The 26,254-nt window shown below is 52.9% G+C and overlaps 1 protein-coding gene across 1 annotated transcript; it reads right to left on the bottom strand.

The window, feature by feature from the left end:
- Positions 1 to 3,558: 3,558 nt before the first annotated feature.
- On the bottom strand, positions 3,559 to 10,665 carry LOC129151338 (keratin-associated protein 5-5; the record flags this gene model as incomplete). The annotated part of the gene is made up of 4 exons (XM_054725733.1): positions 3,559 to 3,570; positions 3,781 to 3,793; positions 3,950 to 4,000; positions 10,583 to 10,665. Coding segments are annotated over 4 exons (159 nt in total), but the record flags the coding sequence as incomplete, so codon positions are not given.
- Between the last annotated feature and the right edge of the window lie 15,589 nt (positions 10,666 to 26,254).

Below are 26,254 nucleotides of genomic sequence, written 5' to 3'. Positions count from 1 at the left end.
GCTTTGACTGATTTATAAGTTATCTACTATATTCCCTGTTTCAGTGACAACCCTCTGCATTTCATACTTAAACATTTTATTTATTTGTTTATTTTTCACTTCATGCACGTCTTAGACAAGACTGTCTAAATATAATGAGCCACACCAGCCAGGGCTCAATTCTAATAATGTATCTGTAGATACTCCTGTGTTTTTGTGAATTATTCGTTATTCCTTTTCCTGCCCCGCCCCCAATAGTGCCAGGAACTGGGGCAGATGCCTGCTCACCCCTTGGTCATGCGTGGGTGCGCGTCAGCGTCTCAGCTGCCCCGCGGGCTCATTGTTTATTTACACAGTCACGTGCTCACCACCCACGTGCTCAGAGTTTGGCCGCAGGTGCGCTCCCCACGCTGCTGGCAGCTGCCTCCTGGCTCTTGACCTCGGACCCGGAACCAAACCGCTCAGTCTGGAGCTGAGTGGGCAGCAGGCCGAGGAGCAGGGAGAGGCCCTGGGAGCTGCAGGGCAGGGCTGCGCTCTCCTGAGACAGCCTGGACTCCCCCTCCCCAGCAGCAGGCTGAGCGGAGGTTGTAGAGGAGCCGCTGACCCAACACCTGGGCTCAGGTGAGGAGGCCCCAAGAGCCAGGGACCGGCTCTGCAGAAACGAGGGGAAGGGAGGGGATGTGGAGGACGCCGGGCCACTTGCCGGCCCTGGGCCCTTCAGGCCACGCGGTCTGGTGGGCTGGGCGGTCAGAGGGCATATTCTGAGGGCATATTATGGGAGAGGAGGGTGCGGGTAAAGCCGGAGCTGCCAAGGCCCGTAGCCAACACCACCCAGAGGAGAGACCTCGGGACCGCCTGGGGCCGCGCTCCCAGGCCACCAGGACCGGGTGAAAGGTACATTCTTGCAGAGAATATGATAATTTGCCTGGACAACCTCAAAGAATGAGCAGTAACAGTAAAATCAATGTTTTTGAGGTTTCTAGGCCAACAAACAAAAACAGGGCCTTTCTCTTTGCCATAAAGAATTAGAAAATCTAGTGGAAAATAAGGCATTATTTGAAGTAGCAACAGCCGGGCTGGTGTGGCTCAGTGGTTGAGCCTCGACTTGTGAACCAGGAGGTCACCACCTCCATTCCCAGCCTGGGTTGCAGGCTCCATCCCCAGTGTGGGGCATGCAGGAGGCAGACGGTCCATGATTCTCTCTCCTCACTGATCTCTCTCTCTCTCTCTCTCTCTCTCTCTCTCTCTCTCTCGCTCTCTCCCCCTCTCCCTTCCTCTCTCTGAAATTAATAAAAACATACTTTTTAAAAAGGAGGGTGGCTGTTTGGGAGGAGACTTTTGCGGCGTTCCTGAGCGCTGAGGGCTGAGGGAGGAGAGGGCCCTAGAGCCTCCTGAGCCAAGGGGAAAGGACTGGGAGCCGGGAGGAGAATGGTGGGTGGGTGAGACCAGGACGCTCACCAGGGGCTGGTCTGCTGGTTGGGGAGCGTGGGCTGCATTTAGGTCTGTTTTAGGGCATGTCTCACAGTCGTGCCAACTCTGCCCACGAGGACTTCCCCAGGGCACCCGCCCCACCCTGCGGGAGGCCCCCTCCGACCCCATTTCAAGTGCTTTCCCAGCGACTCCCTGATGGCCGTCTGGGGCTGCCCTGTCCGCAGGCGAGTCAGGTCCGTTCTCTCCTGCAGAGGCCGTGCCCCGAGGATGGTGGCGCACGGAAATCCATACGTTGGGGCTCACCTGGTCTTGGCATCACAGTCAGCCATGAGGTTTGGTTCCTAGCTAGTTGCTCTGCCTGCCTCTGTGTGTGCGGATGATAATACAGAAAACCCATGCTTCCGTCAATGCCACTTTCCCGAACCCCCATTCCCATGATCTTAAATAAGATTTCCTCTCAAGACCAGCAGACAACACTACCATGCTCCCCGGTGAGACGGGACCTCTGCAGGACTTACTCCCTCTCCTAAATGTTGTTGAAAACACCTGACACTGTGTTTCTAGATTATCCTCCCCTCCCCCTCCTTTGTCTCAGGAACCCGTTCCTCAGCCTTGCCTCCCTCCCTCCATCCTGTTCCCAGCCGTGCTCACTGGGTGCAGCCGCTGCTCAGCATGGTTCTGGCTTTGGCACACTTTTCTCTCTTATTCAAGGTCCATTTGGCTACAGAACCTCCTCAGTAACGTTGGGCCCCTCCTCCCCAGAAACGGTGCGGTTTCCGGAGCCCTGCTTAGGGGGCCCAGTCCCAGGACAGTCCCACTGCGGGGCGGGTCCCCACGGCAGTCCCTTGAGTTCCCCCAGATGTGCCGTGGTCTCGCTTTCCCAGGGGGACACTGGACCAGGGTGCTGTGAGGTGACTCTTTGCTTTCAATTCTAACCTCTAAGTGTGTGTTTGAATCGAAGGTGGACGGAGGCTCGGTGGGCGGGGATCCTGGCCTTTCTGTCCTGGGACTTGGGAGGGGGGAGGTGGGAGGGAGGCCCTGTCCCTTATCAACTGGCGCTCCCACCAAGTCCCCGCTCCGGTGGTTGTGGGTACCCAGACCAGTCTGTCTGCGTGGCAGTGCCACCCAGTGCCCACTGCTCTGGCGGAGCACTCTCGTCCTGGAAGGGCAATGACCTTGGGCGGCTGCTGGGGAGACATAAGCCAAATGGGTGGTGTTTTTTTTTTTTTTAAATGTTTTTATTGATTTCAGAGAGGAAGGGAAAGGGAGAGAGAGATAAAAATATGGATGAGAGCCCTGCTGGTGTGGGCTCTCTCTCATCTTTGATGTTTCTCTCTCCCTCTCCCTTCCTCTCTGAAATCAATTTAAAAAGGCACATCAATGACATAGAAACATCGTTCAGCTGCCTCCTGCACATCCCATACTGGGGATCAAGCCCAAAACCTGGGCATGTGCCCTGACCAGGAATTGAACTGTGATCTCCTGGTTCAACAGTTGATGCTCAACCACTGAGGCCCACCAACCTGGCCAGTGGGTGGTTCCTGGGGACGCCCCAGGCACGCTGCATGGATCCCCGGCAGAGGGGACGGATCCGGAGTCACATCTACGAGGAGGTTAGTGATGCGTCACCCCCAGGAAAGAATGGCACCAAGTATACAGTTGGCTACAGGGACACAGAAGTTTTATTAAAGGGAAATTCAGTTATTTGTAACAGAAAGAGTGGAAGCGAAGGAGGAGGGAAAGCCTCACAGGGAGGCGGGTCGCGGGGAAGGAGGGTGTGGCCAGGATGAGCCAGGGCCCTGGTGGCTGAGGAGCCAGGTGTCAGCAGCCCTCGGCCATCACTCAGACACACGCCCTGGCTGTGCAGGGTCGTCCACGCATCTCAGCCGCCCAGGGGGATTGGGGCAGAGAATGACCCATGCACCAGCCAGGGGGCAAGTCTCGGCTGTCAGCTGGCACCTGCCTCCAGGCACCTGCAGTGACCAGGACACACTGCTCTTGAGGGAGGAGGACAGAGAAGGCCAGGAGCACTGAGCACAGAGGGGGAGCCGAGCATGAATGAGGAGAAGGAGGAGGTTGCGGTGCTGCAGGGAGGACCTGATTCAGGGGATCCCCAAACACTGAGACCGAAGGTCTGGGTTCAGAGCCTCAGATCTTGCACTGGCAGCAAACGGGGGCACAGCAGCTGGACTGGCAGCAGCAGGGTTTGCAGCAGCTGGACTGGCAGCAGCAGGGTTTGCAGCAGCTGGACTGGCAGCAGCAGGGTTTGCAGCAGCTGGACTGGCAGCAGCAGGGTTTGCAGCAGCTGGACTGGCAGCAGCAGGGTTTGCAGCAGCTGGACTGGCAGCAGCAGGGTTTGCAGCAGCAGACAGGCACACAGCAGCTGGAGCCACAGCCTCCCTTGCAGCTCCCACAGCTGGAGCCACAGCCCCCCTTGCAGCCCCCACAGCTGGAGCCACAGCCCCCCTTGCAGCCCCCACAGGAGCCACAGCCCCCTTTACTGCAGCTGGAGCAGGAACAGGCTGGCACACAGCAGCACACAGGCTTACAGCAGCACACAGGCTTACAGCAGCACACGGGCACACAGCAGCTGGAGCCACAGCCCCCACAGCTGGAGCCACAGCCCCCACAGCTGGAGCCACAGCCCCCACAGCTGGAGCCACAGCCCCCGGAACAGCCACAGCAGGTCATGGTTCTGGTGGTTGAGGGTGGAGAAGGTAGAGGAGCAGGTAGAGAGGGAGGTGGTCAGGTGTGGAGCCTCCTGGGCCGGGGGCCTTTATATACCTGCCAGGGTCAGGGGTCAGGGAGATGCTGGGCATGGTCACTTCCTTGTTTTCAATTCCTGGTCAGGGCACATGCCAGGACTATTGCCTCAGGGTCAGCTTGTGTTGATTGTCCTGTCCCCCGTGGATCCTCTTGCCTGGGTCCACCAACTGTTTCCGGAGGTTTCTAAATTTGGCCTCTTCCTCATTCACATGGACCTCAGGCCTTCTTCCCTCGGAGTCCTGGCAGGGGGTCACCTGCTCTCTGTGCCAACTGCATTGCGTGTGGGTGGCAGCATCGTGCTGGCTTTTTGTGCCGTTCCTCCAGGGCCTGCTGTATGAGTGCGAGTGTGTTTGTATGTCTGTGTGTGTATGTCTGGTCCTCTTTCTCATGTTTCTAAATTTAATCTCTTCCTGTTTTCTTTAGTCTTTATTCACGGAAAGTAACTTCCAGGATTGTTAGTGTTTGTGGAATTCTCTAGGAACGGGCTACCTGCATTCTAAGGAGTGTGCTGCCCTGTGTGCTGGGCCCCAGTGAAGCCCAGACCCTCCCTCACCCGCAGGGGCATGTGCTGTGTGTCAAGGATCAGTTGGCATATTTGTGCAGAGATACCTCTGGGCTCTCTGTTCGGATCCATTGATCCATGTGCCTGTCCTTTTGCTAATACCGCCCTCTCCTGATTCCTGTGACTGAATAGTCAGCCTTGAGGTCGGGCAATGTCAGTCCTCCAGCTTTGTTCTCCTTCAACATCGTGTGGGTTATTCGGGGTCTTTTGCCCCCGTGCGAATTCTAGAGTAAGTTTGTCAACATCCACAAAATAACCTGCTGGAATCTGGTTGGGATCGCATCGACTCTATAGGTCAAGTTGGGAAAAACTGATATCTCGACAGTTTGTGTCTTCCTATCCATGAACATGGACTATCTATCCATTAATTTATTTCTTCTTTTATGTTTTTTTTTTTTAATCTGAGTTTTGTAGCTTACCTCATATTGATCTTGGACATTTTATTTTATTTTTTGTTAATTCTCATTGAGGAAATTTTTCCATTGATTTTTAGTGAGATTGGAAGAGAGAGGGAAAGACAGAGAGAAACATCAATGTGAGAGAAACACATTGATTCGTTGCCTCCTGCATGAGCCTGGACCAGGGCCCGGGCTGGGGAGGAGCCTGCAACCGAGGTACATGCCCTTGACTAGAATCAAACCTGGGACCCTTTGGTCCACAGGCCAAGGCTCTATCCACTGAGCCAAACTGGCTAGGGCTGATCTTGGACACTTTAAATTAAGTGTATACCTATGTTTTTACTTTTTGGGGTGCTAGTGTAAATGATATTGTGTTTTTAATGTCCAATTCTATTTGTGCATTGCAGGAATATAGGAAAGTTATTGACTTTTGTATATTAACCTTGTATCCTTCCATCTTCCTATGATCACTTATAAGTTCTAGGATTTTTTTCTTGCAGTCTTTCGAATTTCCTACATAGACAATCATGTAATTTATGAACAAAGACAGTTTCATTCCTTCCTTCCCATTCAGTACTCTTTTCACCTCCTTTTCTTGTCTTATCACCCTAGCAAGGCCTCCCAGCACGGTGTTGGAAAGGAGCGGTGAGAGCGGACATTCTTGCTCTGAACCTGACCTTTGCAGGAAACCTTATTTCCCATGGCGTGTGACGTTACCTGTGGGTTTTTGTACATGTTCTCTATCAAGTCAAGGAAGTTCCCTCTGTTCCTAGTTTACTGCGCATTTTTATCACGAAGGGGTTTGGATTTTGTCAAATGCTGCATCTGTTGACACGGTCGCGACATTTTCCTTTTTAGTCTGTCAAAGTGATGCGTTACATTAGTTCATTTTTGAATATTGAACCAGCCTTGCAGATTTGGGATAAACTGCACCTGGTCCTGGCGTATACTTGTGTGGATTTGATTTACTAATGTTTTGTGTTTTTTTTGCAAGATTTACATCTATGTTCATGAGTGACACTGGTCTGTGGTTTTCTTTTCCTGTGATGTGTTTGCTTGGTTTTGGTATCAGGGTGGTGCTGGCCTCACGGGGTGAGTCAGGAAGTGCCCCCTCGGCTTCTACCTTCTGAAACAGCACGGAGAGAGCTGGTGAAATTCTTCCTTAAACGTTTGGTCGGATTCACCAGAGCCCATCGGGGTCTGGTGCTCTCTGTTCTGGAAGGTTATTAATTATTGGTTCACTCTTTACAGCTGTAGGCCTATTCCAGTGGTTGACTATCAGTCATAATTCTAATTGAATCACCCCAGCAATACGTTCACTAGTGTTCCTGCAGCCGTTCAGAGTTCCTACATGCACAGTCAGTGGACCTGTGTGATGACCTCTTTTCTAATCCTCAAAACTTTAATTTTTAAAAATACTTTATTGATTAAGGTATCACATATTTGTAAAACTTTAATTTTTAAATTATTTATTGCATTGGCTCCTTCAGGACAATAAGGAATAGCAACAGTGATAGTGAAAATTTTTGTTGTTCACAACCTTGGGGTGAAATATTAAAATACTGCACTACTAAGAATGGTGCTTGGTGGTTTTTTGATGTTTTTTAGCCCCGTCTCATTCAGCAAGTTCTCACTGACTTCCATATTGCAGTGTCTTTCAGCAAGTTCTCACTGACTTCCATATTGCAGTGTCTTTCTTTGTAAAATCGTGAATGAATGTTGAATATTTTAAGTGCCTTTTCTTTTAATTTAAATCATCATAGAACATTTCGTTATAGTGGTGAATTCCGTGGTTGATTTCAAGCGCTCGCACACCTTGTCGTCCTTGATCTTTGACGGGTTAAGTGCCTATATTTACTTTGCTAATGCGATTTTTAAGCACCTCTTGAGACATGATCTACACAGCATAAGGCTCATCCACTTAAATGACATGACTCAATGATTTCAGTATATTTATAAACATCATCACAGTTTAATTATAGAATACCGCATTATCCCCAAAAGAAAACTTGTAAGCATTAGCAGTCACTCATTCATCTCCACTTTCTTCCCGCCCAGTAACAGGGAGCTGCAGAGGCAATATGGGGACGGATGGGCAGACTGGCCAGGAGACCGGGATTTCCTTGTAAGGCAGTAGGTCCTGTTTCTAGGGCTCGTGAGCTGGCTGAAGCTGAGCGGGAGGACTTGGTGTCCCAGTAAGAGCGGCTGACTTGGGTTTAGGTTTGTGACGTGGGCTGGGCCATGGGGGCCGCCTCCGTTTCGTGGGTCCCCTTATGGGAATGAACATTATCAATAGCCGCCCTGAGAGGTATGACGTGGTACCTCATGGTTTTGACGTGCATTTCCTCAGAGACTAATGGTGGCGAATACCTTTCCACGTGCTCGTTAGCCACTTGTGGGGCTTCTTTGGAGACATGTCTATTCAACTCTGTCCCCATTTGTGAACTGGGTTATTTCTCCTTTTCCTACTGAGCTGCAAGCATTTCTTATATGTCCCAGATGCACATCCATTGTCCGATGCATGATTTGCACACGCTTTCTCTCCGCCCGTGTTGTCTTTTCACGTTTCGCTTTCATAGTGGTGCTGTTGGACACACAAACATTTTTAATTTTGACAAAGTCCAATTTGTCTATTTTTCCTTTGCTGCTGGTGCTTATGGAGCCAAGTCTAAGAATTCTTTGCCAAACCCAAGGTCATGAAGATTTACACTATGGTGTGTTTTTGTTTGTTTTTGTTTTGAATTTTTGTAAGAGTTTATTTGAGCCAAATTGATGACAGTTGCCTGGGAGCAAGATCTCAAATGCTCCCTACACTACACTTTCTTTTTTTTTTTTTAAATTATTTTTTATTTTATTATTATTTTTTATTTTAAGAATACACTACGCTTTCTTCCAGGAGTTTCATTGCTCGAACTCTCTAAGTTATGTCTTTGATCTATTTGGAGTCAGTTTTGCTGTGAAGTCGGGTCCACCTTCATTCTTTGGCACCGGGATATCCAGTGCCATTTGTTTAAAAGACTCTTCCTCGCTGAAACCGGTTTGGCTCAGTGGATAGAGCATCGGTCTGCGGACTGGGGGGTCCCAGGTTCGATTCCGGTCAAGGGCATGTACATTGGTTGTGGGCACATCCCCAGTGGGGGGCGTGCAGGAGGCAGCTGGTCGATGTTTCTCTCTCATCGATGTTTCTAGCTTTCTATCCCTCTCCCTTCCTCTCTGTAAAATATCAATAAAATATATTTAAAAAAAAAAAAAGACTCTTCCTCCCTTTTCGGTGGTCAGAAATCAGCTGGCTTTGCCCACAGATGCTCAATGTCATTAGTCGTCAGGGAAACGCAAATCAAAACCACACAGAGGCATCCCTCAGGCCGTTAGAGTGGCTTTCGCCGAAGGACGACAAGCCAGCGCTGGCGAGGACATGGCGCACGGGAGCCCCACTGTGGGACTGAGACAGCGCGGCCACGGTGGGGACAGCGCGGAGAGCCCTGAGGAGACCAAAGGAGGAGCCGCCAGAGAACCCGCAGCCCCACTTCCGGGGTCACTTCTGTTGCTGCTGCTGAAAACTGGACGTCGCGATATCGTAAGATGGTGGCTGTAAACCCGCTCCTCTCCCCGCCCCAGGGCTGCTGCCATTGCTTGGTGAGTGGCAGGTGTTTGCTCACTCCGTGGTTTCTAGACCGTTTTTGGAAAGACTGTATTCTTTGTCCTGTGTGGTCTCAGATCTGTGTTTCTGGCGCTTAGTAGTCAGTCGGTGGCTTGAGGACACTTTTCTTAAATGCTTAGAACAACGACAAAAGGATAGGTCCTCCCTCGGGGTTTGCAGGCAGCTCTGTGGGGTCCTCCCTGGATCCTTCGCTCTGCCCGCGCTCATTGCCTGTCTGCCCCGGGCATGCCACCAGCTGGAGGAGAAGCCAGAGTCTTCCCTGGCCTTTCTGAGCGCCCTTGGCCGGAGCGTGTGGCCTTCGAATTCCCTGGTATTCGTGGTGGTTTCAAAGCCCTTATTTTCCGCAGGGTCTCCCCTTCAGCCTTCCTCCCAGGTTTCGGCATGTCTGTTGTTTGTCGCATCTAGGATACCTGCCTTCCCAGGTGTTCAAAGAGGGCTCCTGCACAGCCAGGTTGCAGCAGGGAGGGGTCTGCAATAGGCGAAGCTCATGCCAGCCCCGTGTGGGTCAGAGCCGGCACGTAGCTCCCCTTGGGCGAGGTCCGCTCTGCCCCTCTGGTGCTGGACCCCTCGCTGGGCACAGGCTGCCACCTTCACCTCCTTACTGAGCTGGCGGTGCAGTGGGTGTAGGTGTGTTAGAATGCTCACTCCTCCCCCCCCCCCCCCCCCCCCCCCCGCCCAGAAGAGAGCAACTTCTGTGGGAGGCCTCGCCCTTTCCTGGTGAAGCATTCGCTCGGTGCGGTAGCTTTGAGTCTTTTTTAAAAAATGAAGCACTTTTATTTTATTTCACATATTTTTATTGATTTCAGAGAGGAAGGGAGAGGGAGGGAGAGGGAGAGAGAGAAAGAGAGAGAGAGAGAAACATCAATGATGAGAGAGAATCATCCATCAGCTGCCTCCTGCATGCCCCACACTGGGGATCGAACCCACAACCCGGGCATGTGCCCTGACTGGGAATCGAACCGTGACCTTCTGGTTCATAGGTCGATGCTCAACCCCTGAGCCACACCAACCGAACTAAAAAGCGTCTTTTTAAAAATTAAAAATAAAATAATTAAATCCATGCCACCTCACCTATCTCTGGGATACACATGGCCGTGATCACTCTTTTCTGTGATGTGAGCACAAACCCAGCCAATAGAGGCCCCACAGGCCTGGGGTCCCCCAAAGGATGTGTCCTGGGGAGCCTGCGTGGAGGGGTATTTGCTGTGGGCGGTTGCTGACTCCTTCTCTGTGTGTAGGTGCGTGTCAGCTCCCCGCATGCCCCACCCCTGGCAGCATGCGGAGGGCTCTGGTCCAGGAAGGTTCCCCCCGAGAACAGCGTGAGGAAAGAACTACAGAAAGACCAGGCTGGTCACAGGAGAATTGGCTTATTTAGAGGCTTTTCCACCTCCAGGGAGGAATTTATTAGATCAAGAATCAGATGAGCTGGTGTCGGGGGGACGCCAGGGACAGGAAGGGGTGTTCGGTGGGTCAGGGCCCAGGCTCTGGGCTCAGCATCAGCCCTGGGGTTCCATGGGGACAAGGACTGAGCAGGGAGAGGCCGGAGGGGGAGCTGGGAGGCTCCGTGCCCCATGCAGTGCCTGAGGGCTGGTTCTCTGGGATGGCAAAGTCTAGCCGGCAAGGATGAGGAGGTTCCTGGACTCTGAGTGTGGTCCTGACCGTGGATGTGTCTCCACTCACGGCCAGAAACCACCTAGCTGCATGTCAGAGCCTCAGATCTTGCACTGGCAGCAAACGGGGGCACAGCAGCTGGACGGGCAGCAGCAGGGTTTGCAGCAGCTGGACTGGCAGCAGCAGGGTTTGCAGCAGCTGGACTGGCAGCAGCTGGACTGGCAGCAGCAGGGTTTGCAGCAGCTGGACTGGCAGCAGCTGGACTGGCAGCAGCAGGGTTTGCAGCAGCAGACAGGCACACAGCAGCTGGAGCCACAGCCCCCCTTGCAGCCCCCACAGCTGGAGCCACAGCCCCCCTTACAGCCCCCACAGCTGGAGCCACAGCCCCCCTTGCAGCCCCCACAGCTGGAGCCACAGCCCCCCTTGCAGCCCCCACAGCTGGAGCCACAGCCCCCTTTACTGCAGCTGGAGCAGGAACAGGCTGGCACACAGCAGCACACGGGCTTACAGCAGCACACGGGCTTACAGCAGCACACGGGCTTACAGCAGCACACGGGCTTACAGCAGCACACAGGCTTACAGCAGCACACGGGCACACAGCAGCTGGAGCCACAGCCCCCACAGCTGGAGCCACAGCCCCCGGAACAGCCACAGCAGGTCATGGTTCTGGTGGTTGAGGGTGGAGCAGGTAGAGGAGCAGGTGGAGAGGGAGGTGGTCAGGTGTGGAGCCTCCTGGGTCAGGGGCCTTTATATACCTGCCAAGGTCAGGGGTCAGGTGAGATGCTGGGCACGGTCACTTCCTGGTTCCTGTTTGTGCCACTTCTGTGCTGTGGTTTTTCCCTCTGTGTCCCTGTCCTCTGGCTGGCTCAGGCTGCACCCACGTTCTTCGGTCTCTAGTTTGATGTCTTCCATGATTAGAGACTCAGCTCCTGCTTGCTTAATGCTTCCCGGTGCCAACAGGAGCTGCTCACCTGCCTTTTCTGCTCATCGTGTGTGACCTGTGATAGGGTGGCCCAGGCTGCAGGACAAGAGTCCCAGGAGCATCCGGGACGTGTGCAGGGAGGGGAGGGGCACGAGGTAAGCGAGCCTCGTTTGGTCTCAGTGCCCAGGGTCCAATTCCTTGGGTTTATTTAGAAAACTGTTAGCTTTCAATTAATTTTCATACTAGTTTTATTATTTACTATTTTTAATTAATTTAATTAAAAAATACATACTTTTATTGATTTCAGAGAAGAAAGGAGAGGGAGAAAGAGAGAAAAACATAAATGATGAGGGAGAATCTTGGATTGGCTGCCTCCTGCATGCCCCACACTGGGGATGGAGCCCACAGCCTGGACATGTGCCCTGACCGGGGATCGAATTGTGACCTCCTGGCTCATAGTTCGATGCTCAACCCCTGACCATGCTGGCCAGGCTTAAAAATTAATTTAACGTTTTAATCACGGTGCAGCACATAAGGGTTTTTTTTTTTGTTTTTTTTTTTTTACGAGTTTGGCTCTTTAATTTTTTATTTATTTTTTTAAAAATTGATTGAATTTATTGGGGTGACATTGGTTAATAAAATTATACAGGTTTCCAGTGTACAATTCTATATACATCATCTCTATATTGTGAGTTCACACCCACAATTTAATCTCCTTCTGTCACCATTTATCCCCTCTACCCTCTTCACTTCCCACCACCCCCTTTCCCTCCGGCAATCTCTGGGTTTTGTTTGTTTGCTTTTGCTTAATGGCTTCACCTGTTCTCACTCACCACTCCCTCCCCTCCCACATCTGTCAGTCTGTTCTCTGTATCTGAGTCCAGTTTGCTTGTTAGTTTATTCTGTTCATTAGGTTCCACACTTACGTGAAATCATATGGTACTTGTCTTTCTCTGACTGGTTTATTTCACTCAGCATAATGCTCTCCAGGTCCCTCCATGCTGTCGCAAAGGTAAGATTTCCATCTTTTATTGTTGCTGAGTCGTATTCCGTTGTGTAGATAAACCACAGCTGTTTTATCCGCTCATCGACGGATGGCACTTGGGCTGCTTCCAAGTCTTGGCTGTTTGTAAATACCACTGCAGTGAGCATAGGGGTGCATGTGTTCTTCTGAATCAGTGTTTCGGGTTTCTTTGGATTTATCCCCAGACGTGCATTCATGGGTCCCAAGGCAGTGCCATTTGTAGTTTTTTGAGGGAACTCCATACTGTTTTCATAATGGCTGCACCAGTCTGCATTCCCACCAGCAGTGCACTAGGGTCCCCTTTTCTCCACATCCTCGCCAGCACCTGTAGTTTGTTGATTTATTGATGGTAGCCATTCTGACTGGAGTGAGGGGATACCTCATTGTGGTTTTAATTACATCTTTCTGATGATTAGTGATGTTTAGCATCTTTTCATATGTCAATTGGCCATCTGTATGTCCCCTTTAGAGACGTGTCTATTCAGGTACTCTGCCCATTTTTTAATTGGATTGTGTGTGTGTGTGTGTTGTGTGTGTGTGTGTGCGCGCGCTTGCGCTTGTTTTTATTTGTTTGTTTGTTTATTTATTTATTTTTTTGGTGTGGAATTGTTTGAGTTCTTTATATATTTTGGAAATTAATTCCTTATCGGATGTATCACAGGTGAATATGTTCTCCCATTCAGTAAGTTCCTTTTTCATTTTGTTGATGGTTTCCTTTGCTGTGCAAAAACATACTAATTTGATGGTTTCAAGTTGTCGAAAATTCTCATTAGCAGGAGTGGTGCTCTGGCCTGGCCCTTCTTCTCTCCCATGCTCTGTCCACCATGTTGAGCATGTTGGGGTCCTGCAGCCTTGCGCCCCAGATGCTCACCCCCTGTTGCCACCACGCTTCCCCTCTGGGGAGTCTTACTGGCACCTCGGACTGCCTGCCCCCGCTGAGATGCTCCCCAGATGTGCCCACACTTCCCCTAAAAGGCAACCTCATCCTCCGAGGGCTGTCAGGGGCTCAGACCTCGGAGCCGCCCCAGGTCCTGTCTTTCTCACGGGATGACTCTCCAACATCTTTCTGGTTGTGCCTCTTTTGCTTCCCTCTTCCCTGTTTCAGGACTCCCTCCTAAGTTGGCCGGTCAGCAGCCTTAAGTCCACCTGCCACCTGAATTCCCTTTGCCAGGTCACCAAGCGGAGTCACAGGTTGTGGGGATCAGGGCAGGTTGTTTTGGGGAGCATCATTCTGCCACCTCACTGTGCTAACCACAGTGGGTTTGATATGGAGATAGGGGGGTTCAGAGTCACTGAAAGAACGGAGAAGCCGACCTCCAGGAATGACTCTCTGGGCCCAGTGCCTTGGCAGGCCTGAGGCCCACGGCCGGACCGTGTTGTGTGGCTAATATCCCCCATGAGGTCCAGGACGCCCCCAGTGCTTCTGCCCATTTTGTTTTCCTAATGTCACGAGAAAGCAGAAGGACTGAGCCTAATTGCATCTGGACCCACAGCTGCAAGGGAGTCAGGGCAGTGTTTTCCCGCCTCTGTGACAGGAGAGGGAAGGAGGGTAGGAAGGTGCTGGTCCCAGCACACTAATCCTACTGCCTCAAAGGGAAGGGCCCACTGCTGGACAGTACCAGACAATGGACACAACCCTACCCCAGACACCGCCCAGGGCTCCCTACCTCCTCTGCCATGTGTCAGACCATTCCCTTGCCAAACATCAGTGGAGGACACGCGTGGCTGGAGGCAGTGGGGGTGCTGGAGGAGTGCCAGCTGGCTGGCCTGGGCCCAGTGGGGTTCCTTACCCATGAGCCTGGGAGGCAGACTGCCATGCAGAGTCACACTGCCATGGAAGTGTTTGCAGTGACAGGCATGGTTTTGTGGGCAGGACATTTTATTGTAGTTTAACAGACAAATATGGAAGCTGTTGGAGATAAAGGATCCCCAGGGACTGACTTTGTTGGGAGAAGGAAGTGGCTGGGATGTGAGGGGGCAGTGCTTTTCTCACTGAGGAGCCAGGGGTGCTGTCCCTGCCAGTCATGGGCAGCTCCTTAGTACAGGGTTGGTGCCTGCAAGTGGTAGATAATAGTGCTTAGAAGAGTCAGGAACACAAGAGGTGGCTACTTGATTTATTTTTATTTTATTTTTATTTACTGATTTCTGAGAAAGGAGAGAGAGAGAGAGAGAGGGAGAGGAGAGAGAGAGAGAGAGAGAGAGAGAGAGAGAGAGAGAGAGAGAGAGAGAGAAACATCCATTTGTTGTTCCACTTATTTATGCCTCCATTGGCTGGTTCTTGTCTGTGCCCAGACCGGGGATCGAACCTGCAACCTGGGCTTCGTGGGAAGATGCTCTAATCACTGAGCAGCTCAGCCAGGGCCTGGCCACTTGGTTTGAGAGGAGCTGGTGAGCATTGGAATATGCTCTTCCTCTGAGTCAGGATATCTCAGAGGACACGGCCCCTCTCGTGAGCAATGAGAATGGGAATGGGGTTGGCAGGAGCTGGGAGTGTGCAGGGGAGGTGATGAAACCAGAAGCTTCACTGGATGGGACAGTTGGAAGAAGTTAGTGCAATACATCAGATCTTGCACTGGCAGCAGACGGGGGCACAGCAGCTGGATTGGCAGCAGCAGGGTTTGCAGCAGCTGGACTGGCAGCAGCAGGGTTTGCAGCAGCTGGACTGGCAGCAGCTGGACTGGCAGCAACAGGGTTTGCAGCAGCAGACAGGCACACAGCAGCTGGAGCCACAGCCCCCCTTGCAGCCCCCACAGCTGGAGCCACAACCCCCCTTGCAGCCCCCACAGCTGGAGCCACAGCCCCCCTTGCAGCCCCCACAGCTGGAGCCACAGCCCCCCTTGCAGCCCCCACAGCTGGAGCCACAGCCCCCCTTGCAGCCCCCACAGCTGGAACCACAGCCCCCCTTGCAGCCCCCACAGGAGCCACAGCCCTCTTTACTGCAGCTGGAGCAGGAACAGGCTGGCACACAGCAGCACACGGGCTTACAGCAGCACACGGGCTTACAGCAGCACACGGGCACACAGCAGCTGGAGCCACAGCCCCCACAGCTGGAGCCACAGCCCCCGGAACAGCCACAGCAGGTCATGGTTCTGGTGGTTGAGGGTGGAGCAGGTAGAGGAGCAGGTGGAGAGGGAGGTGGTGAGATGTGGAGCCTCCTGGGCCGGGGGCCTTTATATACTGCCGGGGTCAGGGGTCAGGGGAGATGCTGGGCACGGTCACTTCCTTGTGTCTGGACTGTTTCCTCGGGGTCATGTTTGTGTTTGTTGTCCTTTCCCCGTGAATTCCCATTTCCTGGGTCCACTGACAATTTTCTTAGTTTTCTAAATCTGGCCTCTTCCTCATGCAGGCTGACCTCAGTCCTTCCTCCCTCAGGGTCCCTGGCAGGTGGTCACCTGCTTTCTGTGCCGACACATGTGACCTGTTGTGACCACATCCTGCCAAGCTCCCTCCATCTGTTGTGGGAACATGTGCTGCTGATGAAGGTGAAGAACGTGAGACAGAGAGACCGCCTGGGTGATTGGGCCCTAATGTGGCCACAGGGCCCCGATGAAAGGGAGGCAGAGGGAGTGGGACCACACACAGAGGGGAAGGTGGGCAGAAAGGTTGGCTTTGAACCTGACAGCCACGTGCAGTGCCACAGCCTCCGGAGGTGAAGGGACTGAGTGGTTCCTCCCTCCCAGCTCCCGGGGCCGGCAGCCATGGGATTGCCTGTCTGTGGCCTGGGCTCAGCCAGGAAGACTCGGGGGCACGTCTGGGCTCCAGGTCTGGGGGGATCTGTTTCTGTTGTTTTTATCACCGCATTTGTGGTAATTTGTTAAGTAGGGACAAGGAAATTGTACAATTTTGACACTGGGAAGTGGTTTGCTGTGATAGCAAGAACCTAAAGGGTGGAGTTGGGTTTGAAATCCAGGGGAGGGATTCTGCGGTGCGTGATCAGAAAGTCCTGAATTACCCAAGTGAATGTGGTAGAAGTGCGGACGGACGTTCCAGGTCAGACGTGGTGTTGGAAACGGGAGGAACGTTACGTCCTGGCAGAAAGCGCAGCTGAACTGTGTGTAGAATCGTGAGTAGGACAGACCCCCACCTCAGTTTTTCAAAAAATAAATTTTTTATTGATTTCAGAGAGGAAGGAAGGGGGGGTGGGTACGACTCATGGGGAAAAGGACAACAAACATAAACATGACCCCGAGGAAACAGTCCAGACACAAGGAAGTGACCGTGCCCAGCATCTCCCCTGACCCCTGACCCCGGCAGTATATAAAGGCCCCCGGCCCAGGAGGCTCCACATCTCACCACCTCCCTCTCCACCTGCTCCTCTACCTGCTCCACCCTCAACCACCAGAACCATGACCTGCTGTGGCTGTTCCGGGGGCTGTGGCTCCAGCTGTGGGGGCTGTGGCTCCAGCTGCTGTGTGCCCGTGTGCTGCTGTAAGCCCGTGTGCTGCTGTAAGCCCGTGTGCTGCTGTGTGCCAGCCTGTTCCTGCTCCAGCTGCAGTAAAGGGGGCTGTGGCTCCAGCTGTGGGGGCTGCAAGGGGGGCTGTGGCTCCAGCTGTGGGGGCTGCAAGGGGGGCTGTGGCTCCAGCTGTGGGGGCTGCAAGGGGGGCTGTGGCTCCAGCTGTGGGGGCTGCAAGGGGGGCTGTGGCTCCAGCTGTGGGGGCTGCAAGGGGGGCTGTGGCTCCAGCTGCTGTGTGCCTGTCTGCTGCTGCAAACCCTGCTGCTGCCAGTCCAGCTGCTGCAAACCCTGCTGCTGCCAGTCCAGCTGCTGCAAACCCTGCTGCTGCAAACCCTGCTGCTGCCAGTCCAGCTGCTGCAAACCCTGCTGCTGCCAGTCCAGCTGCTGCAAACCCTGCTGCTGCCAGTCCAGCTGCTGTGCCCCCGTCTGCTGCCAGTGCAAGATCTGAGGCTCTGAACCCAGACATTCGGTCTCAGTGTTCGGGGATCCCCTGAATCAGGTCCTCCCTGCAGCACCGCAACCTCCTCCTTCCCCTCATTCATGCTCGGCTCCCCCTCTGTGCTCAGTGCTCCTGGCCTTCTCTGTCCTCCTCCCTCAAGAGCAGTGTGTCCTGGTCACTGCAGGTGCCTGGAGGCAGGTGCCAGCTGACAGCCCAGACTGGCCCCCTGGCTGGTGCATGGGTCATTCTCTGCCCCAACGCCCCTGGGCGGCTGAGATGCGTGGACGACCCTGCACAGCCAGGGTGTGTGTCTGAGTGATGGCCGAGGGCTGCTGACACCTGGCTCCTCAGCCACCAGGGCCCTGGCTCATCCTGGCCACACCCTCCTTCCCTGCGACCCACCTCCCTACGAGGCTTTCCTTCCTCCTTTGCTTCCACTCTTTCTGTTACAAATAACTGAATTTCCCTTTAATAAAACTTCTGTGTCCTTGTAGCCAACTGTATACTTGGTGCCATTCTTTCCTGGGGGTGACGCATCACTAACCTCCTCGTAGATGTGTCTCTGGATTCCTCCCCTCTGCCGGGGATCCATGCAGCGTGCCTGGGGCGTCCCCAGGAACCACCACAGGCTTCTGTCTTCCCAGTGGCTGCCAGACCCATCGCCCTGTCCCCTTCCAGGGCGAGAGTCCTCAACCGGAGGCGTGGGCATCGGGTGTCCGCCGGGGAGGCCCCATAGGGCAGGCAGAAGGGGACGGGGTACCACAAAGGCAAGCTGTGCACCCACGTCCCGCTGCCTGGCGTGTCTCCTCTCAGCAACAGCTCTGAAAAGGAATAAAGTTCTGACACCTGCTACAGAGTCCAACTCTGAAAGAACTATATCACGTGAAGGAAGATAGTCACAACAGACAACGTATAACTCCATGTTTTATTTGTTAACATTTTTATTTATTTCAGAGAGAGGCAGGAAGAGGGAGAGAAAGAGGTACATACATCAATGATGAGAGAATCATTGATTGGCTGCCTCCTGCACCCCCCATACTGGGGATCTAGCCCGAAATCTGGCATGTGCCCTGACCAGGAATCGAGCTCTGACCTCCTGGTTCATAGGTGGACGCTCAACCACTGAGCCACGCCGGCCAGCTGTTACTCCATTTAAACGAAGTGTCTAAAAGAGGTGAACAGAGCCAGAGTAGTGACCATTTTCTAGGGGCCGGGCGGAGAGGGAGGGACGAAGCTGCCTGCTAAGTGTGCTCAGCCTCTTTGGGGTCGGAGGGGGTGATCAAATGCCCTGGAATCAGATGACAGGGATGGCGGCACAGCTTGTGAATACACTAATCGTGGATTGTACACGTTAAAGGGTATGTTTTGTGGCATATGAATTCTATCTCAATGTTAAATCCATGTCATGATTTTTAGGATTAACCTGTATATATTTAGATACTTTTTAATATTAAAGAATTTTTCCTGGCCAGCGTGGCTCAGTCATTGAGCACCCATCTATGCACCAGGAGGTCACAGTTCAATTCCTGGTCAGGGCACAGGCCCGGGTTGTGGGCTTGGTCCCCAGTAGTGGGTGTGCAGGAGGCAGCTGATTAATGATTCTCTCTCATCACTGATGTTTCTATCTCTCTCTCTCTCCCTCACCCTTCCTCTCTGACATCAATAAAAACATATTTAAAAAGAGAAAGCTAACCCTTTCACACCCAGCACGTCAGGAGCTTAGAAGTGACACTCTCATCCACGTGGCAAGAAAAAAGCGGAACAAACCCCAAAGCAACAGCTTCTCTCCCATTAACCAAAGACCTGAGGCCACAGAGCACAGCCCAGCCGGAAACTGGAGGGAGGGGCAGGCCGGTCGGGAACTGAGCCTTGGAGCCTTGGAGCTGGGCGGGAAAGCCTGAATCGGACCACACAGTGCGGAGGCTCAGCCTGCACAGGTCTAGGCGTGGAAAGCTGGCGGGGGGGGGGGGGGGGGGGGGGGGGGGGGGGGGGGGGGGGGACCGGGCTGGAGCACGCTTTGTTAGCTTTACCTCTAGGTTCTCAGCGATCAGAGAATTCGCTGGAGCTTCTGAAATACCGGCGCATCCTCTGAGGCTGCCTCAGGGAAGGTAGCTCTCAGACAAGCTGCCTGCAGGGCGGGGTTTCTCTGCGCCTGCTGACCCCAGGGAGGGGAATGCCAGCTCGGCCCCTCTGGCCTTTCTGAGCCGCTTCAGGGGAACAGAGAGGCTGAGTCCCTTATGAAGGTCAGAGCTCAGGCCCCTTTAGACGGAGCCAGAATCACAGGCCTAGAGAACACTGCCCCCCCCCCCCCCCCTCCTGCGCGGTGCCTTTTCCCAGGCCATTGTGTCCAGTTTTCAACAAAAAAAAGGACCAGGCAGACCACAGGCACGAGTGGACCTTGGAGACACCGAGCAAGAATCAGAGGCGGCCCCAGCCATTTTGGCTCAGTGGATAGAGCACTGGCCCGCGGACTGAAAGGTCTCGGGTTCCGTTTCGGTCGGGGCCACATAGCTCGGTGGCAGGCTTGAGCCCCATGTGGGAGGCACCCAGTCGATGTGTCCCTCTCACATCGATGTTTCTCTCTGTCTCTCTCCAAACCCCCCCCACCCCACCCCCCCCCCACTCTCTCTGAAAATCAACGGGAAAGTGTCCTTGGGTGAGGATTAACAACAACAAAAGAATCGACATGGACAGGCAGGGCTGTGGGCATGGCCATCCAGGTGCTCAGGGCTCTGGCTGCAAGAACAGGCAGTGCCGTGCCAGAGAGATGGACGACCTGAGACAGAACCAGAGAAATGCCGGAGCTCAGAAAAAACGGCAACAGCGAAGTGGGCTCCCAGCTATGGGAGGTGCTGAGGGACAGGTGGAGGGCTCCCAGCTATGGGATGTGCTGAGGGACAGGTGGAGGGCTCCCAGCTATGGGACGTGCTGAGGGACAGGTGGAGGGCTCCCAGCTATGGGACGTGCTGAGGGACAGGTGGAGGGCTCCCAGCTATGGGACGTGCTGAGGGACAGATGGAGGCCTGGGCGGGGTGGAGAGAAGCTTCCACTGGAAGAAATGAGAGAACACAGGGCACATCAGAACACTGCTGGGACAGCTGTCATCAGAAGGAACAAACTTGGTCCCCTTTCCTGTTGTTCCTCACACGAGGATGGATGTCAGCTAAGTGGCCGGTCATCACTTCACAGTGTGTGTAAGGCAAGTCCTTACCCTTCCCCCCCCCCCCAGGCTTCTATGGTGCTGGATCGAATTACAACCCAATAAAACGGGGCGGGGGGGGGGGGTGCCTGGATGGCGTGGCTCAGTGGTTGAGTGTTGACCTATGAACCAGGAGGTTATGGTTCGATTCCTGGTCAGGGCACATGACCGGGTTTTCGGGCTCGATCCCCAGTATGGGGCATGCAGGAGGCAGCTGATCAATGATTCTCTCTCATCATTGATGTTTGTACCTCTCTCTCCCTCTTCCTTCCTCTCTCTGAAATAAATAAAAATGTTAACAAATAAAACATGGAGTTATACATTGTCTGTTGTGACTATCTTCCTTCACGTGATATAATTCTTTCAGAATTGGACTCTGTAGCAGGTGTCAGAACTTTATTCCTTTTCAGAGCTGTTGCTGAGAGGAGACACGCCAGGCAGCGGGACGTGGGTGCACAGCTTGCCTTTGTGGTACCCCGTCCCCTTCTGCCTGCCCTATGGGGCCTCCCCGGCGGACACCCGATGCCCACGCCTCCGGTTGAGGACTCTCGCCCTGGAAGGGGACAGGGCGATGGGTCTGGCAGCCACTGGGAAGACAGAAGCCTGTGGTGGTTCCTGGGGACGCCCCAGGCACGCTGCATGGATCCCCGGCAGAGGGGACGGATCCGGAGTCACATCTGCGAGGAGGTTAGTGATGCGTCACCCCCAGGAAAGAATGGCACCAAGTATACAGTTGGCTACAGGGACACAGAAGTTTTATTAAAGGGAAATTCAGTTATTTGTAACAGAAAGAGTGGAAGCAAAGGAGGAAGGAAAGCCTCGTAGGGAGGCGGGTCGCAGGGAAGGAGGGTGTGGCCAGGACGAGCCAGGGCCCTGGTGGCTGAGGAGCCAGGTGTCAGCAGCCCTCGGCCATCAGTCAGACACACGCCCTGCCTGGCTGTGCAGGGTCGTCCACGCATCTCAGCCGCCCGGGGGCGTTGGGGCAGAGAATGACCCATGCACCAGCCAGGGGGCCAGTCTCGGCTGTCAGCTGGCACCTGCCTCCAGGCACCTGCAGTGACCAGGACACACTGCTCTTGAGGGAGGAGGACAGAGAAGGCCGAGAGCGCTGAGCGCAGAGGGGGAGCCGAGCATGAATGAGGAGAAGGAGGAGGTTGCGGTGCTGCAGGGAGGACCTGATTCAGGGGATCCCCAAACACTGAGACCGAATGTCTGGGTTCAGAGCCTCAGATCTTGCACTGGCAGCAGACGGGGGCACAGCAGCTGGACTGGCAGCAGCAGGGTTTGCAGCAGCTGGACTGGCAGCAGCTGGACTGGCAGCAGCTGGACTGGCAGCAGCAGGGTTTGCAGCAGCTGGACTGGCAGCAGCAGGGTTTGCAGCAGCTGGACTGGCAGCAGCAGGGTTTGCAGCAGCAGACAGGCACACAGCAGCTGGAGCCACAGCCCCCCTTGCAGCCCCCACAGCTGGAGCCACAGCCCCCTTTGCAGCCCCCACAGGAGCCACAGCCCCCTTTGCAGCCCCCACAGCTGGAGCCACAGCCCCCCTTGCAGCCCCCACAGGAGCCACAGCCCCCTTTACTGCAGCTGGAGCAGGAACAGGCTGGCACACAGCAGCACACGGGCTTACAGCAGCACACGGGCTTACAGCAGCACACGGGCACACAGCAGCTGGAGCCACAGCCCCCACAGCTGGAGCCACAGCCCCCGGAACAGCCACAGCAGGTCATGGTTCTGGTGGTTGAGGGTGGAGCAGGTAGAGGAGCAGGTGGAGAGGGAGATGGTAAGATGTGGAGCCTCCTGGGCCGGGGGCCTTTATATACCGCTGGGGTCAGGGGTCAGGTGAGATGCTGGTCATGGTCACTTCCTTGTGTCTGGACTGTTTCCTCGGGGTCATGTTTGTGTTTGTTGTGTTTGTTGTGAGTTCCCATTTCCTGGGCCCTCAGACAATTTTCTTCGGTTTCTAAATTTGGCCTCTTCCTCTGGGTGCTTCTCTCGGTAAAGACAGACAGACTGAGCTCCTTCTTTGGGCCCCTGGGCCCTGTCTGGGCTCCCCCGTCTTTACTCTTTGGTTCGAATCCCCGTCACCCACAAGAGAGTTTTGTTCCCAACTTGAAAATGCATTGGTAATTATTTCTGTAAGTAAACGTATCAGGCATGAGATGAGATGGTTGGTAGTTCCACCACCTAAAAACTACCAGGACCATCTTGTTAAATTTGTGAAAACCTTTTGAGGCCTTTAGCTTCCAGTGGCCTTAGCTGCCAGCCCCTCCCTCTGGTCAGCGTCTTCCTGAAACGGTCCACGCTGCTCTCTCCGACCCGCGCTCACAGTGCCTCTGGGCACTCGCTATCTTTGTAAAAACCCCGCAAGTCACAGACAGAATTGAAAGCTATTTCCTTCAAAGCCATGAAAATAGTTTGAATGGATCGGACACAATTTGAGGAGCCATTGTCTCTCATGCACTTTTATTCTCTGGAAAACAAATTTTACCTTTTTTTTTTTTAGATAAAATGTACACCCAGTGAAATGCACATAGTTGAAATACACAGTCCCACAGGTTTGCTACATGTGAACTGATGTGGCTACCATCCCATTTTTCCTCCGAGTTTTTGTCTTTTTGTTATTGATTTGCTGGAGTTCTTCATAAATTCTGACTCTATAAAGTGTTTTGCTCTCTACATAATTATATATTATATATAATATATTACATACTATTATGTTAGTACTAGAGGCCCGGTGCATGAAAGTTGTGAACGAATAGGGTCCCTAGGCCTGGCTAGTAATCAGGGCCAATCACGTTCCCTGCCTCCTCACCTCCCCCTTCCCTTGCTCCCTCAGCTGCTGCTGGTTGCCCACCATGTTCCATGCCTCCCCCTGGTGGTCAGTGCACATCATAGTGAGCGGTCAAACTCCCGTTCTCCCAGTTGAACTCCCGAGGGGACACTTTGCATATTAGCCTTTTATATATATAGATTAGAGGCCTGGTGCATGAATTTGTGCATGGGTGGGGTCCGGCAGGACTGCCCCAATGGAGGCCCATTGGGGCTGGGCTGGCAGTGGGGAGGAGATGGGGGAGGTTGGCTGTCCGGCCCTGCCCTCCATCAGGGGGGGATGTGATCAAGGGTGGAGCTGGTGGGGAGCGGGAGGGGCCTCAGGAGATTGGGGGGGCAATCAGGGGCCCGTCGAGCTGGTTGGTCATCGCAGTGTGCGTCATAGCAACCGGTCGTTCTGGTCACTTGGCTTTTATATATGTATAGATATTATATGTAATTATATAAATTACATAAATGTTATGTACAATTTTCTCCTAGTATTTGGTTTGCCTCATTGTTATTTAATAGCGTTTTAAAAAACCCTCACCCGAGCATATGTTCATTGATTTTAGAGAGAGTAAGGGGGAGAGAGAGAGAGAGAGAGACATCGATGGGTTGCCTCCCGTATGTGTCCCGACTGGGGATCAAACTCACAACCTTTTGGTGCAGGGGACCATGCCCCAACCAACTGAGCCACCCGGCCAGGGTTTCACAGCATCTGTAGTAGGAAAGCCCTTTTCACATCTCCTGGCAGCCAGCCTCACATCTTTGACTCTGACTGACCGGTGCTTCCTCCAGGAGCCGTAGCGATTTGGGTTTGCGTTGGGCTGGATGCTGTGATGGGTCTCTAGCTCCTGTGGTGGTGGGTGTGGCAGTCCGGCTGTTTCCGTGCACGGCTCCCTGCGTGTGTGGGGTGGGCCTCACTTTCCCAATATTCATCCTGCTGAGCAGCAGTGAGCCAGAGCCGGGCCTGCGCAGAGGAGCACGAGGTGGGATGGGGTACACTGCACCCTCAGCAGGTGCGCTGTCCCAGGGGGAGGTGGTTTAGGGTGCTCATCTCCTCTGAGTATTTCCAGGGTGTGGTGGCCCTTTCGGCCCGGGGATTCGGCGCCTGTGCTGGGTGTCCCGGCCCTGCCCTGGCAGAACCCAGCAACCTGGGCTGGGTGCCCAGAGGGACCCCGGAGGAGCAGCTCTCCCTGTGTCTGGGTTCTGAAGAAAGTTCGGAGCAGCGGGAGCCAGCCCTGAAACACGGGTGATTGAGGGACCGGGCAGGACAGCACAGGCTCTGGGCTTCCTTTGGGGCCACCCGCTCCCAGGGGTTCCACTTCGGAAACATATTGGGGATCAAGTGCCGTCAACAGCGCTTTCTACTCCTGCTGCTCTTTCATGCCCTTCGTAAGCATCTGCTCTTTATAATCACGGCAACGTCCTCCGAGGCACGTCCTGTTATTGGGGGTAATTGCTGATCCCCTGCCTGCACTGTGGCCCATCCTTGTGAAACCTCACACTTAGTGTGGGTACTTTTGTGTTTTTGTTGTCGTTTTTAAAATAAATTTTTATTGACTTCAAAGAGGAAGGGGAAGGGAGATAGAAACATCAATGATGAGAATCATTGATCGACTGCCTCTTGCATGCCCCCTACTGGGGAATCAAGCCTGCAACCTGGTTCATAGCTCAACCACTGAGCCATACCAGCTGGGCAGAGTGGGTACGTTTTAAGTCGAGTTTTCATCGTCTTTTGCCGATCAAAGACCTTCTAAATAGTTACCAGTTAGGCTGAGAGTTCCATAGCCCCCCTGTTTCATATGCATTGAAGGCTATGAGTTTTCCTCTAAGCACAGCTTTGGTTGCATTTGGTAAATTTGATATGTAATGATTCATTGTCATTGCATAGACTTGATTATTTCATTAGGGGTTACAAAATAGTGAGATCCCAGTCCTATGATTTCTCCTTTATTTATAAGCTTGAGTACTTCGACTCATTCCTTGGTTATTATAAGATAGAGTTTCTATGTAAAAAATAGGATAAATGCATGAGTCTTTCCTGTATTTACGCATGTTCAAAATAATGAATTGATTTTCCAGGATCCTTCAAAGGCAACTGATGAGGTTTGTGTTTTGTGTCTTTTCCCCCCAGATTTACAAGGTATGACTCATGAAGAAATTTTGTATCTACTTAGGTTGTATAGTGTGATGTTTTGATATATATACACATTGAGAAATGATCACAACAATCAAGGTGATCAATGTATCTATCACTTCACACAGTTACCCTTCTTTGTGAGTAACAAGGTTTATTCTCTTATCAAAACTGACATATTCAATACAATCTTGTTAGCTGTAGTCGCCCATTAACAATAGGTCCTAGAACTTATTCTTAGTACAACTGAAACTTTCTACCCATTCTTCCCTCCCTCCCTCCCTGGCAACCACCATTCTATTCTTTGTTGCTATGGCTTATTTTATGTAATGTCTCCCAGGTCCACCTATGCTGTTGCAAATGGCAGCATTTTCTTCTTTTTATTTTATTTTATTTTTAAAAAATGTATTTTTATTGATTTCAGAGAAGAAGGGAGAGGGAGACAGAGATAGAAACATAAATGATGAGAGAGAATCATGGATTGAGCCTGCAACTTGGACATATGCCCTGACCAGGAATTGAACTGTGACTTCCTGGTTCATAGATTAGTGCTTAACCACTGAGCCACACTGACTGGGCACTTTTATTATTATTTTTTATTTTTTTTTCATATTTTATTGATTTTTTACAGAGAGGAAGAGAGAGGGATAGAGAGTTAGAAACATCGATGAGAGAGAAACATCAATCAGCTGCCTCCTGCACACCCCCTACTGGGGATGTGCCCGCAACCAAGGTACATGCCCTGGACCAGAATTGAACCTGGGACCCTTGAGTCTGCAGGCCGACGCTCTATCCACTGAGCCAAACCGGCTTTGGCTGACTGGGCACTTTTAAAGGTTATCTAATACTAGAGGCCTG

Source organism: Eptesicus fuscus, chromosome 13 (assembly GCF_027574615.1).
Source record: "Eptesicus fuscus isolate TK198812 chromosome 13, DD_ASM_mEF_20220401, whole genome shotgun sequence".
Lineage (NCBI taxonomy): Eukaryota > Metazoa > Chordata > Mammalia > Chiroptera > Vespertilionidae > Eptesicus > Eptesicus fuscus.
The sequence above is the reverse complement of the archived record's forward strand: the minus strand, read 5'-3'. Positions and strand labels throughout refer to the sequence as shown.